Consider the following 12,793-nt stretch of genomic DNA (forward strand, 5'->3'; position numbering starts at 1 on the left):
AAACTTTGCCAGTTTTCCACTACATTATAAACAAATTAAGAGATGATATGCCTTCACGAAATACAAGATCCCAGTTCCAATGGGTTTAGTCAGAAAGGTCTTTTAAAAATTTGCAATGAAACCTCTCCCAGCTAACAGATGCTTCTTACAAGAAGTTATCAGAAAAAAAATGGAGACAAAGAATGAAATTACAAGTTAATGCACAACTACAACCAAATACTTTAGACCATTCAGTATGTGCAAGAACAAAACTAATAGCTGTATAACAGCAATTATATAAAAACCAGAGCCTAGTTCAAAGCAGACGAAAGGAGAATACTGGAACCACTTAAATTAAGTACTTGAGGGCCCTCTAGCGGTTAAATCTTTGACATGACAAAATCGATAAACAATTGGTTTAGATGTGACACTACCAAAGCATACTGGAGGAATGCGTTTTATTTTTTACCATTCCAATGTAATTAAATACATTTAGACCAGAGAGTCACCTAGTCGGTTTTTGTGGATAGTTACCATAAGGGGGGAAAAAACCTATAAACATCTGTTCACAAAATCAAGTACTGGGATGTATCTTTGGTTCTTAACAGAAACGAACAGTTACCATCTGACACCTTCAGCTGTGCATGATCAAAAAATTAAATACCACAACCGCTGTCTCAAACCTACATCAGAACTTCCTTAGCATACAACTAAAATACTTGTTTCTGAGAAACATGCTTGCTTTGTCTGTCTTTTTACATAACTTTGCTTTCTTTCAGATTCCACTAAATTCTCAGTACACAACACTAACAGCAATGAAAAGAAGTTTTTAGTCTTCATCCTGGTGTATTTAGAAATATTTGGGACATACCTCTCTGTAAGTGATCTACAAAAGGAATGTCATCAAAGGATTACCAGGGCAAAAACGTTGCAACATTTGTTGGCAACTGGAAAGTTTCTTCCTTCCTAATCTGACAGGAAGAATACTTCCTTTATCTGCCCAAGTCTTAACAAACCACTGCACTGCAAGAAAACACACTGATGTTGCTTGCCCAGTACACCTACAGTCAGGCATCAACCTTTTCAACTCCTTATGGCTTTGCAGTCCACACAGGAGCTGAGGGAAGAGAAGACAAGAGCACACTTCACTACAAAAGATAAGCATCGCTATGCCACTGAACAATGCTGAATACAACACTTTCACAGGCCACATTTTCTTAAGATCCCTAACACTGACTTGCAAGCTTTCAGTCCCTCTTCCCACTGTGGTCTCTGGTACACTCATGCCCTTGATAGCTTCAGAGCTGAGTACAGCAACATCTGTGCAAACTCCTGCAATGGGCCATGAAAGCAGATTGCCTACCCACTACTTCATGTCAGATTTTTATTTTTTTTCTTGTAAAAAGAGACAAAGAAGGATTACGCTGACAGGTGGGAAAGGAATGCCTGTGGAGCAGCCTGATTAAGCTGATCAGCTGTCTGGGGCATTAGAGAAAGCTACGAGATGGTGACACAGGCAGAGTTTAAGTGAGGGAGTCACGGTAGAAAGCTGACAATCTGTCAGGTGGTTACCGCCCATGTGATGGTGATGCATTTGTCTGTCTTTACAATACGGGAAGTGCTGACATTTGTATCTTCCCCCTAACACACAACTGTGTCTATGCAACACATTCACTTTTCTTTGACTTTCTTTAGCTCCTATTGTATTAACAGGTAAAAGGAAACATACTTCTTCTGATTATTTCACTCAAAATAGAAATGCCAAACTCTACTCTGGTTCTCTCCAATCAGGAGCTGTGTGGTTTAAAAAAATACAAAGCTGTTTTCCCACAAAAATTGCATCTGCAAGATTTTGAATGTTTTATTCCCTTCGTCTGTCATCCTACAAATTATGTCCTATTTTGGCTTTATACCACAGTAAAACAAAAATTGAAAACATTTAACCATTTTACACTTTACACAAAGAGAACACAAAATATAAATGGATGATCATTTACAGTACTTCCAAGCCTGTATTCAATTTCAAGATAATGTAATAGCACAAGCAAAATAAAATACCAGTTACAAAGTTTTTTTAATATGTATTTACATTAATAGAAAATAAATTTCATGCCATCTAGAGATACTAATACTATGACAAACAACAGCAGACACAGAGCACCACTTTCAAATCCCAAAGGTGGGTGCATCAACAATAAAATAAAGCCAAAAAAAAAAAAACAACAAAAACACGACTGGGAGTGTGGGATCAAGATGATCTAAATGAAAACAAAAAAAGTTTAGACCCTCTAATCTTTCACAGGCCTGAGACAGAAGCCCTGAATTTCAGTCTAAATACAAGTAAAGAATGAGTGTTCAGAACTCAGCAGGATCCAGGGGATTTTTGACCCAGCAGCAAACTACAGACATTCTGAAAATGGCTTTTAGGGAACTATACATCAATGCGTACCTCTGGATATAAACCCCATCAATAGCTTAGATTTAATTAAAAACAAAAGAAAAAAAAAATCCCCATAGAACATACCTCATGGAGGTTATACTGTTGATGAGCTTTTCAGATTGATCTGACAAGCTGGATGGAAGTATTAGTTCAACTGGCTGCAGGCGCAAAAGCCGACTCTCTAATTCTAAGCGAGATGCACAATCCCGAAAACTGTCAAAAACGACTTCTCCTGTAGTTGGTTGGATTGCCTGTCAAATAGAATAATATATACACATTGGCTATTTAAAGTTTCAGGGAACATTTCAGTAACTCAAATTGTTAAGCCAGAAAGAAAAAAAGTTGTATACAGTACAGAAGTTGCATAGCACCCTCACACTTAATGAAAGTGGAAGATCAAAAATGCAATTATGTTCTTCAAATCTATAAAGCAGCAAGTTTGAAAGACTATCACAACTTTGTGCTGGTAAATCATAACAATACCTTGGAAATGTAAATGTGCTCTCATTACCGTCAGTCCCCCACTGCTCAACTCTTACTACTATCAAGAAGCATGCAAATCTACATCATTGGAAGCCTATGGAAGGTATATGCAATTCAGCATGGAAACTAATTGTCATCTTGGCCCGTGCTTTTTTTTGCTCTCTCCCAGCTGCAGTGTGACATTCAAATGCAACTACAATCAAAATAATTTCAAATTAATGAACTATCAACAGAATGGGCTTCAGTTATCACTACGTTTTGCCCATTAAACAGTTCTGGTTTCAATCTTTACCATAATAGAAAGTACAAAGTGAAGTGTAAACAGTAAAAATAGAAACAGTCTCTTCCTCCATAGAAAGTTATTTTGTAGAGGAAAAAACTGCTCACATGCTTTAAAGTATTATCCCTAAAAATGTTCATACTCTAAAGTTAGTTTACTAACAGCTTTCTTGTGTTTGGCTGCTAAAAAAAACACAGGTATGTTTTCAAGCAATATGGCAGCAATAAACTATCCCGTATATTGCTATTCCCAAAGTATGGATATTGGAAATATCCAGTTACCAAGTCCAAACCTACTGGGTAGTTTTCAGGTATTAAGCCATCACAATTCAAACACGGATGATATCTTACCTATACTGGACCCTGTTATAAAACAAACGAACTAGAAAAAACAAAACACGGTACAATACTGAATAAAGGAAGACAACCATTCACCCCTAAGAAAAAATATATTAAAAACCTAAAATACTAATTTCTCTGTGAAACTTACCATAATGCCTATAAGAATGTCACCTTTCCTTCTGTCTTTTACGTTTTCTCCATTTTCACAAATACAGAGGAGGTAGTTATCAGGGACGTCGGTTGTTACCTCTTCAACATCTACAGAATCGTCTAGCTTCAGCAAAGGGTTCACATGTATCAAGTGTTAAAAAAAAAAAAATAAGAAACAGAACAACAACGTTGCACACAGATTTGTGTGGATTATTCAGAAGTCCTTCTAGATTTAAGTCCTCCTCAACTAAATTTCGTAATAGCCTGACAGACTGAAGGTTTATTTTTCTTTTATTAGTTTAACTCCTACTATCACTTTAGTGAATTTCAGGTAACCGTCAGCAGGAGGACTGAAGTCAGTGGTTGTGTTCATATTACATGCAATTACACGATGCAGATTTCATCAGCTCAGGCAAAGGCCATCTTCAACTATGTCTGTGGGTCTCCCTGTTCAAGGCAGAGCAGTTATGTCAAATGTTTAACTACCAGCAGATGCTGCACATGGGCTGCTCACTTTAACTTCACATCTGCAAACCACATGCACCTAACAGAGAGAAGGAAATGCACTAGCATGCAACAATTGAAAAGCAAGCATAGACTGACTTAAACGAAAGTTCACGTCTTAGCAGGAGCATTAGGTTAACTTCATTAAAAATTTGTTGCGTATCAGTCCACCACATTGGGTCATACTGCTGAGCCTGCTTTCATCAGTTTGCCAGTCACTGCAAGAGAGTTTGTATGTACACTGGAAATCTACGTCAAAATCCTGGGACTGTGTAATCTGCCTCCATGATCTGTGCCCTAAGTGCAACCCGACAGGCATTAATCTAACAATCTTTTTAGCTCTCAGTATCTACTAAATGCGAGCTTGAGATATTACAGAAAAAACATGACAGAGGCAAGGCAGAAGTCAGGAAAACAACTTCAGTGGTCAAAAGATGCTTTCATCTCCTTTTTGCTTTTTCTTTGTTACGACAGCTAGGAGTTAATTACCTAGTTTTATTTTTTTACAGCCTAGTGGTTTTAGTACCCTCTTTTTACTTAAAGCAAATTGTTGATACCAAACAGTGAATTCTTCTTCCTTGACAGCCTTATGAACTACTAATGCTGCAGTTCTCTATCTGGTCAAACACAAAGCTGAAGACGAGACCTTGAAGAACACTGCAGACTTGGAAAGTCTAAAAACAACTACAGAAAACACAAGCTCTGCTGTTTTACAACAAAACTAAGTCCCTGAATAAATTCTTTGTAAAGTCTGGATGATGTTTCATGACAACATAAAATTAAAGGAGTTTTATTCCCTGTCAGCCACTAAGCACCCATGTTCTGTCCAGGTGATAACACTGGTTTTATAGCACCTCATACATCTATGATTAGATTCGGGAAACAAATTCATTCAAAAAGGATATCTTCTCCAATAAGTGTAGACTTTGTATAGAGAGCAGTCAGTTTCCGGCTGAAGAGAGAGCTTTTGTTTTCTCCAGCAGCCTTCAGTGCTGCAGTTTCCATTTGTTTTATTACTCCAACCTAAAGGCACACAGGAAAGAAACAATATTAGTTCCTTGATTTTAAATGTTGGGTTTTTTTAATAAATTTGGTGATTTTTTAAGATGTGCAAACTGCAAGTGCATCACTAAAGCTGAATGGGAAGGGCAGAGGCTAGCATCAATCCTACCAACAAGACTAGAAAGCCACAGCCTTTTCTTTTATTCTCTCTATCCTTTTCTAACTGCCCTCTCAACTTCTTCCTCTGTGCTTCCTGCCATATTCTGAAACAAATTAGCTAGAGTTCATCACTTGTCAGAGAATGATTGCTGCAATCAATTTGAATTCAACAAGTCATCTTCTGATAAGCAGAAAGAGGGAGGTGTCAATAGAAAGCCACAAAGTTATAGGGAAGAGAACAACAGACAGAAAGAGAAAAAAATAGTATGGTCTGGGATGAGGAAAAGTAAGATGTGAGGAAGAAAAACAAAGTACGCATATTTACCTTTACTAAGTGCAAAGGCTGGATAAAAAAATAACTAAAAGAACTGTTCCAGAACTGTTATAGAAAAAAATGAAGCTACTGTTTTTTAAAACAGCAGAGGAAGCTTTAATCAATTTGAATTGCATGGCATTCACTATAATAGATAAATTGCAACAAAGTTAGCCATTTTACTTGCAGAAACATGTACTAATACATTTCCCACTTCTCAGTTCAAATAAGACTCTGGCACAATAACTGCAAGTTATTTCAGTGCTATCCTATACTGAACAGCATTTAATTAAAAGCCAGAGATTACCTTATATCCTTTTGCTACAAGTCGTCGCACATGGACAAACAATCTGTGAGTTGGTATACTGGCAGTCATAAAGTTATGATCCTGATGACAATAAATGTTTAGCTCTTTAGCTGCAATCTGCAACACACAAGAAAAAGAGTCAGACAATAAGTAGTTCAGGTCATCCACACTAGTTGCAGTCACAACAGAAGTCCCACAAACACAAACACATCAAAACGCAGTACAGGAGCTTGTTTCTATGACAATACCAATTCACGTTTACACTTAGAAGTCCACTGTCAAAATGAAAACATGACAGGAAAAAGCTCAGCATGGTGAGTCCTTCACCTTCCTGTTTTTACATCTTGTCACAAACAGGGGCTTCAGTATCACAGACTTCACAACAGATTATTACATTGCACCTTGACCCTTCCCACAGTGAGATAAATGACCCAAACAGGGCATGCATGGTTTCTGCAATACAGCTCAACAAAATTTCAAATATTCTTCACAATACTAAAAAAACACGGACAGAACAATGTTAATGATGCTAAGCTCGCTAATCAACTAAAATACTGAAACATCATTATCAAACAGAAGTGGTGGCTAAATATTTCTAAGAAAATGAATAGCAACAGTTGTTGAAATACGACATTTTAATATATGATTTGTATTTGCTTTTCTGCCCTCAGCAAGAAGGTGGTTGCCCGGAACAGAGAAGGTGGTCTTAAACAGAAACTGCAGTTAAACACTGAATTGGGCATCTGGACTGTAAGTGCACTAGCAAATGAGTAGACAAATTAAATAGTATGAAGTTGGTAAGAATTAATTATTTCCCAGTAACCAAGCAAAGAGAAGCTTCTCAATGGTCTTAAGTGAAATAGCACGGACCAGAGGGTAAACCTTTTTGGGACAGACCACAAACAAAATGTGCATAAGCTATTTATGAACCATCACTTCCAAGTGCTGTTTGCTGTGAAGTACTTTCCAGTTCCTATAGATCTGGCATGTGTGGATGCAGCATCTGAATATGTTTCGTAACTGAACACATGTAACATTATGTTATTTTCTGTGGAGCTACTCTTCTTGCATCCAAGACATTCTCTGCACCCAGGCTGTATCTATTCATCTACTCTACATCATTTGCTTCACTGTCTTCAGAGCTGAAATATTCCTAGTAGATCTTGATCTGTGCCATGATAATGAATTCATCTGTAGAACTGCTTCAGGTTTAAGTCTGCCACGTAATAAACACTGGGGTGCTACAATAATTAAGTTCTCAATATGCAACCTTATGATTACAAAATAATAGACGCTGCTTTGGTTAAAGTGTATGTGTAATGGCTAGTCTTACATTTAAGTATACAGAGATTTTTCATCTTATTTTCAGGTATTAAAAACACTCATACAATTCATGTCCCCAGGAAGCCTCCTTCTGGAAGCGGCCATAGACCTACTAAGACACTGACACAATGCAAGTATCTTTCCAAAATCCTGACAAAAATTACCTCTGCATCTTCTCCAAAGAAGCGGTATTTGTATCCACATTCCACACACAACACAGCATCTTTATACTGTTTCTTCATTTCTATGAATTGAAGTTCCAACGGAGTGTAAATGCTTTTGGTTCTCTTATTAAGATTTGTATCTGAAGTATTTTCATAGCTTTTAAGGGATGCAGAAAACTGACTAAGATCACAGCGTGACTCCTCCTGTAAATAAAAGATGGAAAGGAATAGTTAAGAATCATCAAATAAATTCATCACCTCTCAGACCCTGACTCAGACTCACAATACAGCTAAAGATTGCTCTTGCAGTAAATAGTCTCCAGAACTGCAAGAAGAGTATTAAAGAAGTTATACATAGTACAGTTTATTCGGTATTAAAAGGTCACCAAAGAAAAAGATTTTCCATCACTTCGTCAACTTGTCTTCCAACAGTTCTTAGACACTTCAGGTGGAAACAAATCCCTCTCGTATCATGAGCACATATCAAGAGACATCCAGGCTGCAAAAACCTGGCAGTCTACACTAGCCACATTTTAAGAAAAGAATTAGCATTCCAATTTACTGATGAGTAATTGCAGTGCAGACAGATTAATGATCCAAAAATCCACAGTAAATCAAAAAATAAACCAACTCAGTACAAGTCTGTTTGCTGTCTCAAGCACCAAAACCATGTTTCTTCTCCAGTCAGCACCACACAAGTACAGCAAACATCCCAAAATTATTTATTCTTAAACAGAAAATCTGTACTACAATTTCTAACGCCTTAACAGTTAAGGCTTTGAGCCCACTTGCTCTACTGTTCATCACTTACATAAGTGAATAACATTATGTAGCCTATGTCAGCCAAACAACTTCACCTTTCCAAATTTGTTTAGTTCTGTATGGCAAGCACGGTGATGGATTCAGCCTTTTATTAAGTGCAGCGAACACCATCAATAAGGTGAGCTTCACTTCCATCAATGTTCCTTCTAAATTACATCACAACTTCATATATTAATAAAATTGGTTAAAAAATAAATAAAATACAAAGACTACCTCTCCACTTAAGTTTTTTAAGCACATGAGAGCACAAAACACAATTGATGAGACTGTGCAGTGAGTGTCTGTATCTGAAAATAAACCTGGTAAGTTCCATTTTCTAAAAAGTACCCCAGGTAGATTTCAAGGAAGAAAGTAAAACAGGTGTTTAGGAGCAACAGTAACTGGGAAAAAAGATCATGAAAATCACACACTCTGGGTCATGGGAACATAAAAGGACACAGTCACAAAGCAATGGAAAAGAAAGAGCAATTAGCTCTGATGTTAGCTGTGAATTGCAAAATTCCTGGAACTGCACACAGTCAGGAGATCACCCATTTGACAAGCAGACAACACAGCCCAGTGTTAGAAGACAGGTGCTATGCCTACAACTCAGACAGCGTTAGAAGTCTCGATTATAATCCTTGGCCTTTTAATGCAAGCCCTATTTTGACCCTCAGTCTTCAGCTGTCTTTGATCCAAGGTCTGTGCCAGCACAGCAGTGTGACCTTGTCTCGTCTTATAGAGAAAATTGTTGTGAGAAAGCATGTGAAATAAAGCCATGAAAGAAGGTAAGAAAAATAAAAACACATGTGGAAGTTGAGCTGTTGCGATGGTATTAAGTTAGCAGCTCAAGGAATTTGGATGAAAAATGCTAACAGGAAAAGGTGATAACTCAAAGGAAAAAGCAGGACAGAAACGTCCAAGATGAGCCAATCCAAGGAAGTGAAGACAGCCCTTCCCCATCTGACTGCCTGGCCAGCACAGACTCAGCGTTTGTCATATAAAGAAACACAACAGCAGTGCTTTGCCAGGCAGGTCATGAGCCCTCGCTGTCTAGTGAGCACATGAAGTAATAAATGATTGCTCTTTACTTTTCCTTTGCATACACCTTGCAGACACTTTGCAGAGTCTCTCTGGAAGTGGTTGAAGCTGCCTTGTCATCTGGGAAGGGAGAGGTAAACTGCAATCATCATTTCATGTACAACTACCAATCGACTGGAACCACATGCTGTTTGACTACCAGCATCCAAGGATATGAATGTGGCAAGACCACTATGAAAAGCACACAGGTGTCACTGCATTGGAAGCCAACTCTGGCGTGGGAAGGGAGCAGTACTGCACCAGCTGATACGTGGAAGATTAACAAACACGTCTGTTCAAAGACAGAAACCTGATTCTGCAGAAACATCCATCCACCTGATGCCCACAGCTTGGTGGAAGGAGGGTTACACCTGCCCTTCCTGGCCAAACACACACCTCTACTGCAGTTACTGTAGCACACACATTTTTAACTGTGTATCTGTGCCATCACATACTGTCTCCAATGCTTCTAATGTCACAAAGATGAAAAGTATTTTACATGCTTTTTCCATATACGATATGTGTAAAACATATTTTTATAGTTCCTGCATCCAGAATTGGTTCTCAACACAGCTGTGAGAGATGCCAAGTTATATTCTTCACATTAAACTAACAGAGGCAGTGTCTGGTGTCAGTGTAACTGGATGGACAACGGGTCAGAAATTGAGAACTGCCAGACAGACAAGGGTTTGAAAAAGAGAGGAGAAGGAAGCACTTGTCTGTATTCACCATCAGACCACAGCTGCATAATCCCTCATCACAACATAAATTTATTGCAACAAGCTATTAATTTCACTCTTCTTCTTTTGGTCTGGTGTTCAAACAACCCAGGCACCACAGTTTCAAGATTACAACCTTGAGACAGGAAAGGTCAATCAGCTGTATATCCTTCTGCACTGCCACCAGATGTAAAACTTAGTTAAGGAACAGTTTACTCCCAATGCAACAACAATGCAGTAAGTGTAGAAGAGCCTTTTAGGGCCTGAATACTTCAAGCTGAGCAAGGTGATCCCAAAAAACAAGTAGCCAACATACCAAATACACAAAGGCTCCCCTGAACGTGTTCACTCAACTCACCCACAATTAAAGGAGAAGCAAGATAACTCTTTCACTCTTACTGACTTGTATTTTAGGTATCACTACAGTAAGTTTTCACAGGAACTACCTGAATCTTCTGCACATGAAAAGAAACACTGACACATTTAGTAGTTGGAGCAACTAGCAACTGAATTAAGCTACATCTCAGCAAAACCTCTGAATTATATTTTTGCAAAGACATCTCACAGGAATTTTACAGCCCCTGTCGGAACTGGTAGAACTGAAAGAAAGCCGAGCAAAGGACCACACTGACCATTTGTTACTACAATATTATAGGTTAACACGTAACTAGAGACATGTTGCCAGTGTTTATACTCCCTAGTCACTGCTTATTAACACAATGCAATGTTTAATGATACCTCTGAAGAACTGGGAGAGCCATTCTGCTCACTGGAGTTCCAGGCAAACATCCACACACAAACACTGGTCTACTGTGGTGCTAAACTATTTACTGACAGAAAACAAAATACTTAAAATGTAAAAGGAATCTTGTGCCAAAGCTTTCTTTTTTAAACCACAAAAAAAAAAAAAACAAAAAAAAAAAACTTCTGTCATCTGCACAGCACTGGACCAAAGCTCTACATACCTTCTGAGCAACCTTTGGGCTAGTGTCCCCACTCTGAAGAGGGTTTTTCAATTCTGAACTTCTCCCAATAATACTGGGACACTTTTCCAAATAGAGAGATTTTTTCTCCTGAAAACCATCCTCCCGGACTCTGTTGCATTGCTGGTCTGAATCACTGCTGAATTCTCTCAGTCTGTCTAGAGTTTGCAAACATATCCTGGGCTTTTCACACTTCTGAGGTTCTTCTTCAGTAAAAATACATAACAAAAAAATAGATTAGCAAATTATTTTCTAAAATATCTATTAGAATGACATCAATACGTAGGGAACTCCAACTTTTTGCTTAGTGTCTCTCTTCCCTCTCCTCTCCCATGGCTTCCATTCTGCCAACCTGACAATTGCGCATGCGATTAACTTGGTTAAGTTTTCTGGAGAGTCAATGTTCCTCACTTGCATGCTTCTTCATTTACGGAAAAAGAAGCAAAATTATTTTCTGAACTGACAACTGCAGAGCCACAAAATTAGCGAAGAATACTAGGAGATGAGTTATATTTTTCAGCATAGCTTTTATGCAGACAATGTTGTTAGATGATGGTGCCCTTAATGGTAATTCAAACCATCACACCCGTAAAACTGAATATAATACCTACTTAAAAAATATGTAGAGGACAACTCTTTCACAAGAATTGTACGTGTAATAAAGTTTACATTAGCTGACCTGTTTTTCTGCTAGCATAATTTGTTAAAATCTTGGTTCAAAGCCAGATGCAACACAGGCATTTTTGATGTACTCAAGCAGCTGACATTTCACAGCTCAGAGCACTGCACTGGAACTATTTACTCTGAGGTGGCCTTTAGGTACCTCAGTCACAGGCCAGGCTCCACGCAGCTGTCAGGTGCCAGTCAACCTGCAGGCCGAGTCTAGAAGATGGGCTGCTAAACTAACTCAGAGAAGGAAGCTGCAGCCTTTCTGCCAGGACTTCACCAACTACACAACTTGTCAAAGCTGAGTCAGTTGAAGGGGGTTTGCAGAATAATTTCAGAGCAAGGCTCAAACACCTAGCTTGTGAACCACAAACGTGTTTTGAAAGTACAGCTAGTATGCTTACAATGGCTCTCCAATATTTCTTGCAATCAACAGATGCTTCTTATATCTGCAGAGGATTATTTTAAGTTTGACAGTGAAAAAATGTTTATTGGATATGAATTCGTGAAGGTTTATTTACAGCCAACTCACTTTTACCCTGGGCCTTCAGTGTGTTAAAGATGTCATCCATGGTGCTCTGCCGCGCCTTGCTCTTCTTCTCACCTGGTTCATTGTTTTCAGACGACGTCCTCCTTTTTACGCCAACTTCAGCAGCCTGAAAAGAGAAATAAAAGAGAGGAATTCAGGTAGGATTTTGATTTTTCCTTTACCAATCCTCTATGAGGGGCAAGAACACACCTGAGAACTCCACGGTAAGATCATGAAAAATAGGAATTAACTAACGATATACAAAACCCTTAACTATTTTAAGGATCTACGCTGCTGTTTATAAAACAGGACCGTTTTATAACGGCTTTTTAACCGTTTTTATAACCGTTTTCCAGCTGCGCCGCCCCCAGCCCCCCGCCGCCCCGCACCGGCTCCGCGCCGCTCGCCGCCGGCCCGAAGAAGCGGCTGAGCACCGGCTGGCGGCCACCACCGCCGCCCCGGCCGCCTCCACGGTCCTGCCGCCGCCCCCGGGGCATGGCCACGGCACCGGGGACGGGGACGGGGACTGGGACACGGCCTCGGCCTGGGCCCGGCTCCCGGCCGCGCCGC

The 12,793-nt window shown here is 39.1% G+C and overlaps 1 protein-coding gene across 2 annotated transcripts in view; it reads right to left on the bottom strand.

Annotated features, from left to right (window-relative positions):
* The window catches only part of MSH3 (mutS homolog 3), a 111,510-nt gene extending 98,720 nt beyond the window's left edge, over nt 1-12,790 (bottom strand). Inside the window, exons 1-8 of one of the 2 annotated variants that reach the window (XM_084503957.1) lie at nt 12,613-12,790; nt 12,227-12,350; nt 11,011-11,231; nt 7,446-7,649; nt 5,959-6,075; nt 5,081-5,200; nt 3,672-3,815; nt 2,504-2,670 (exon numbers count right to left, since the gene is read on the bottom strand). In XM_084503957.1, the coding sequence (XP_084360083.1) occupies nt 2,504-2,670; nt 3,672-3,815; nt 5,081-5,200; nt 5,959-6,075; nt 7,446-7,649; nt 11,011-11,231; nt 12,227-12,350; nt 12,613-12,720 (1,205 nt within the window). In that variant the 5' untranslated portion in view covers nt 12,721-12,790. Of the gene's footprint in view, nt 1-2,503; nt 2,671-3,671; nt 3,816-5,080; nt 5,201-5,958; nt 6,076-7,445; nt 7,650-11,010; nt 11,235-12,226; nt 12,351-12,612 lie in introns of both variants that reach the window. The other variant, XM_084503956.1, reaches the window with a different exon arrangement.
* Between the last annotated feature and the right edge of the window lie 3 nt (nt 12,791-12,793).

The sequence above is a fragment of the Aythya ferina genome (genome assembly GCF_964211825.1).
Source record: "Aythya ferina genome assembly, chromosome: Z".
Classification (NCBI taxonomy): Eukaryota; Metazoa; Chordata; class Aves; order Anseriformes; family Anatidae; genus Aythya; species Aythya ferina.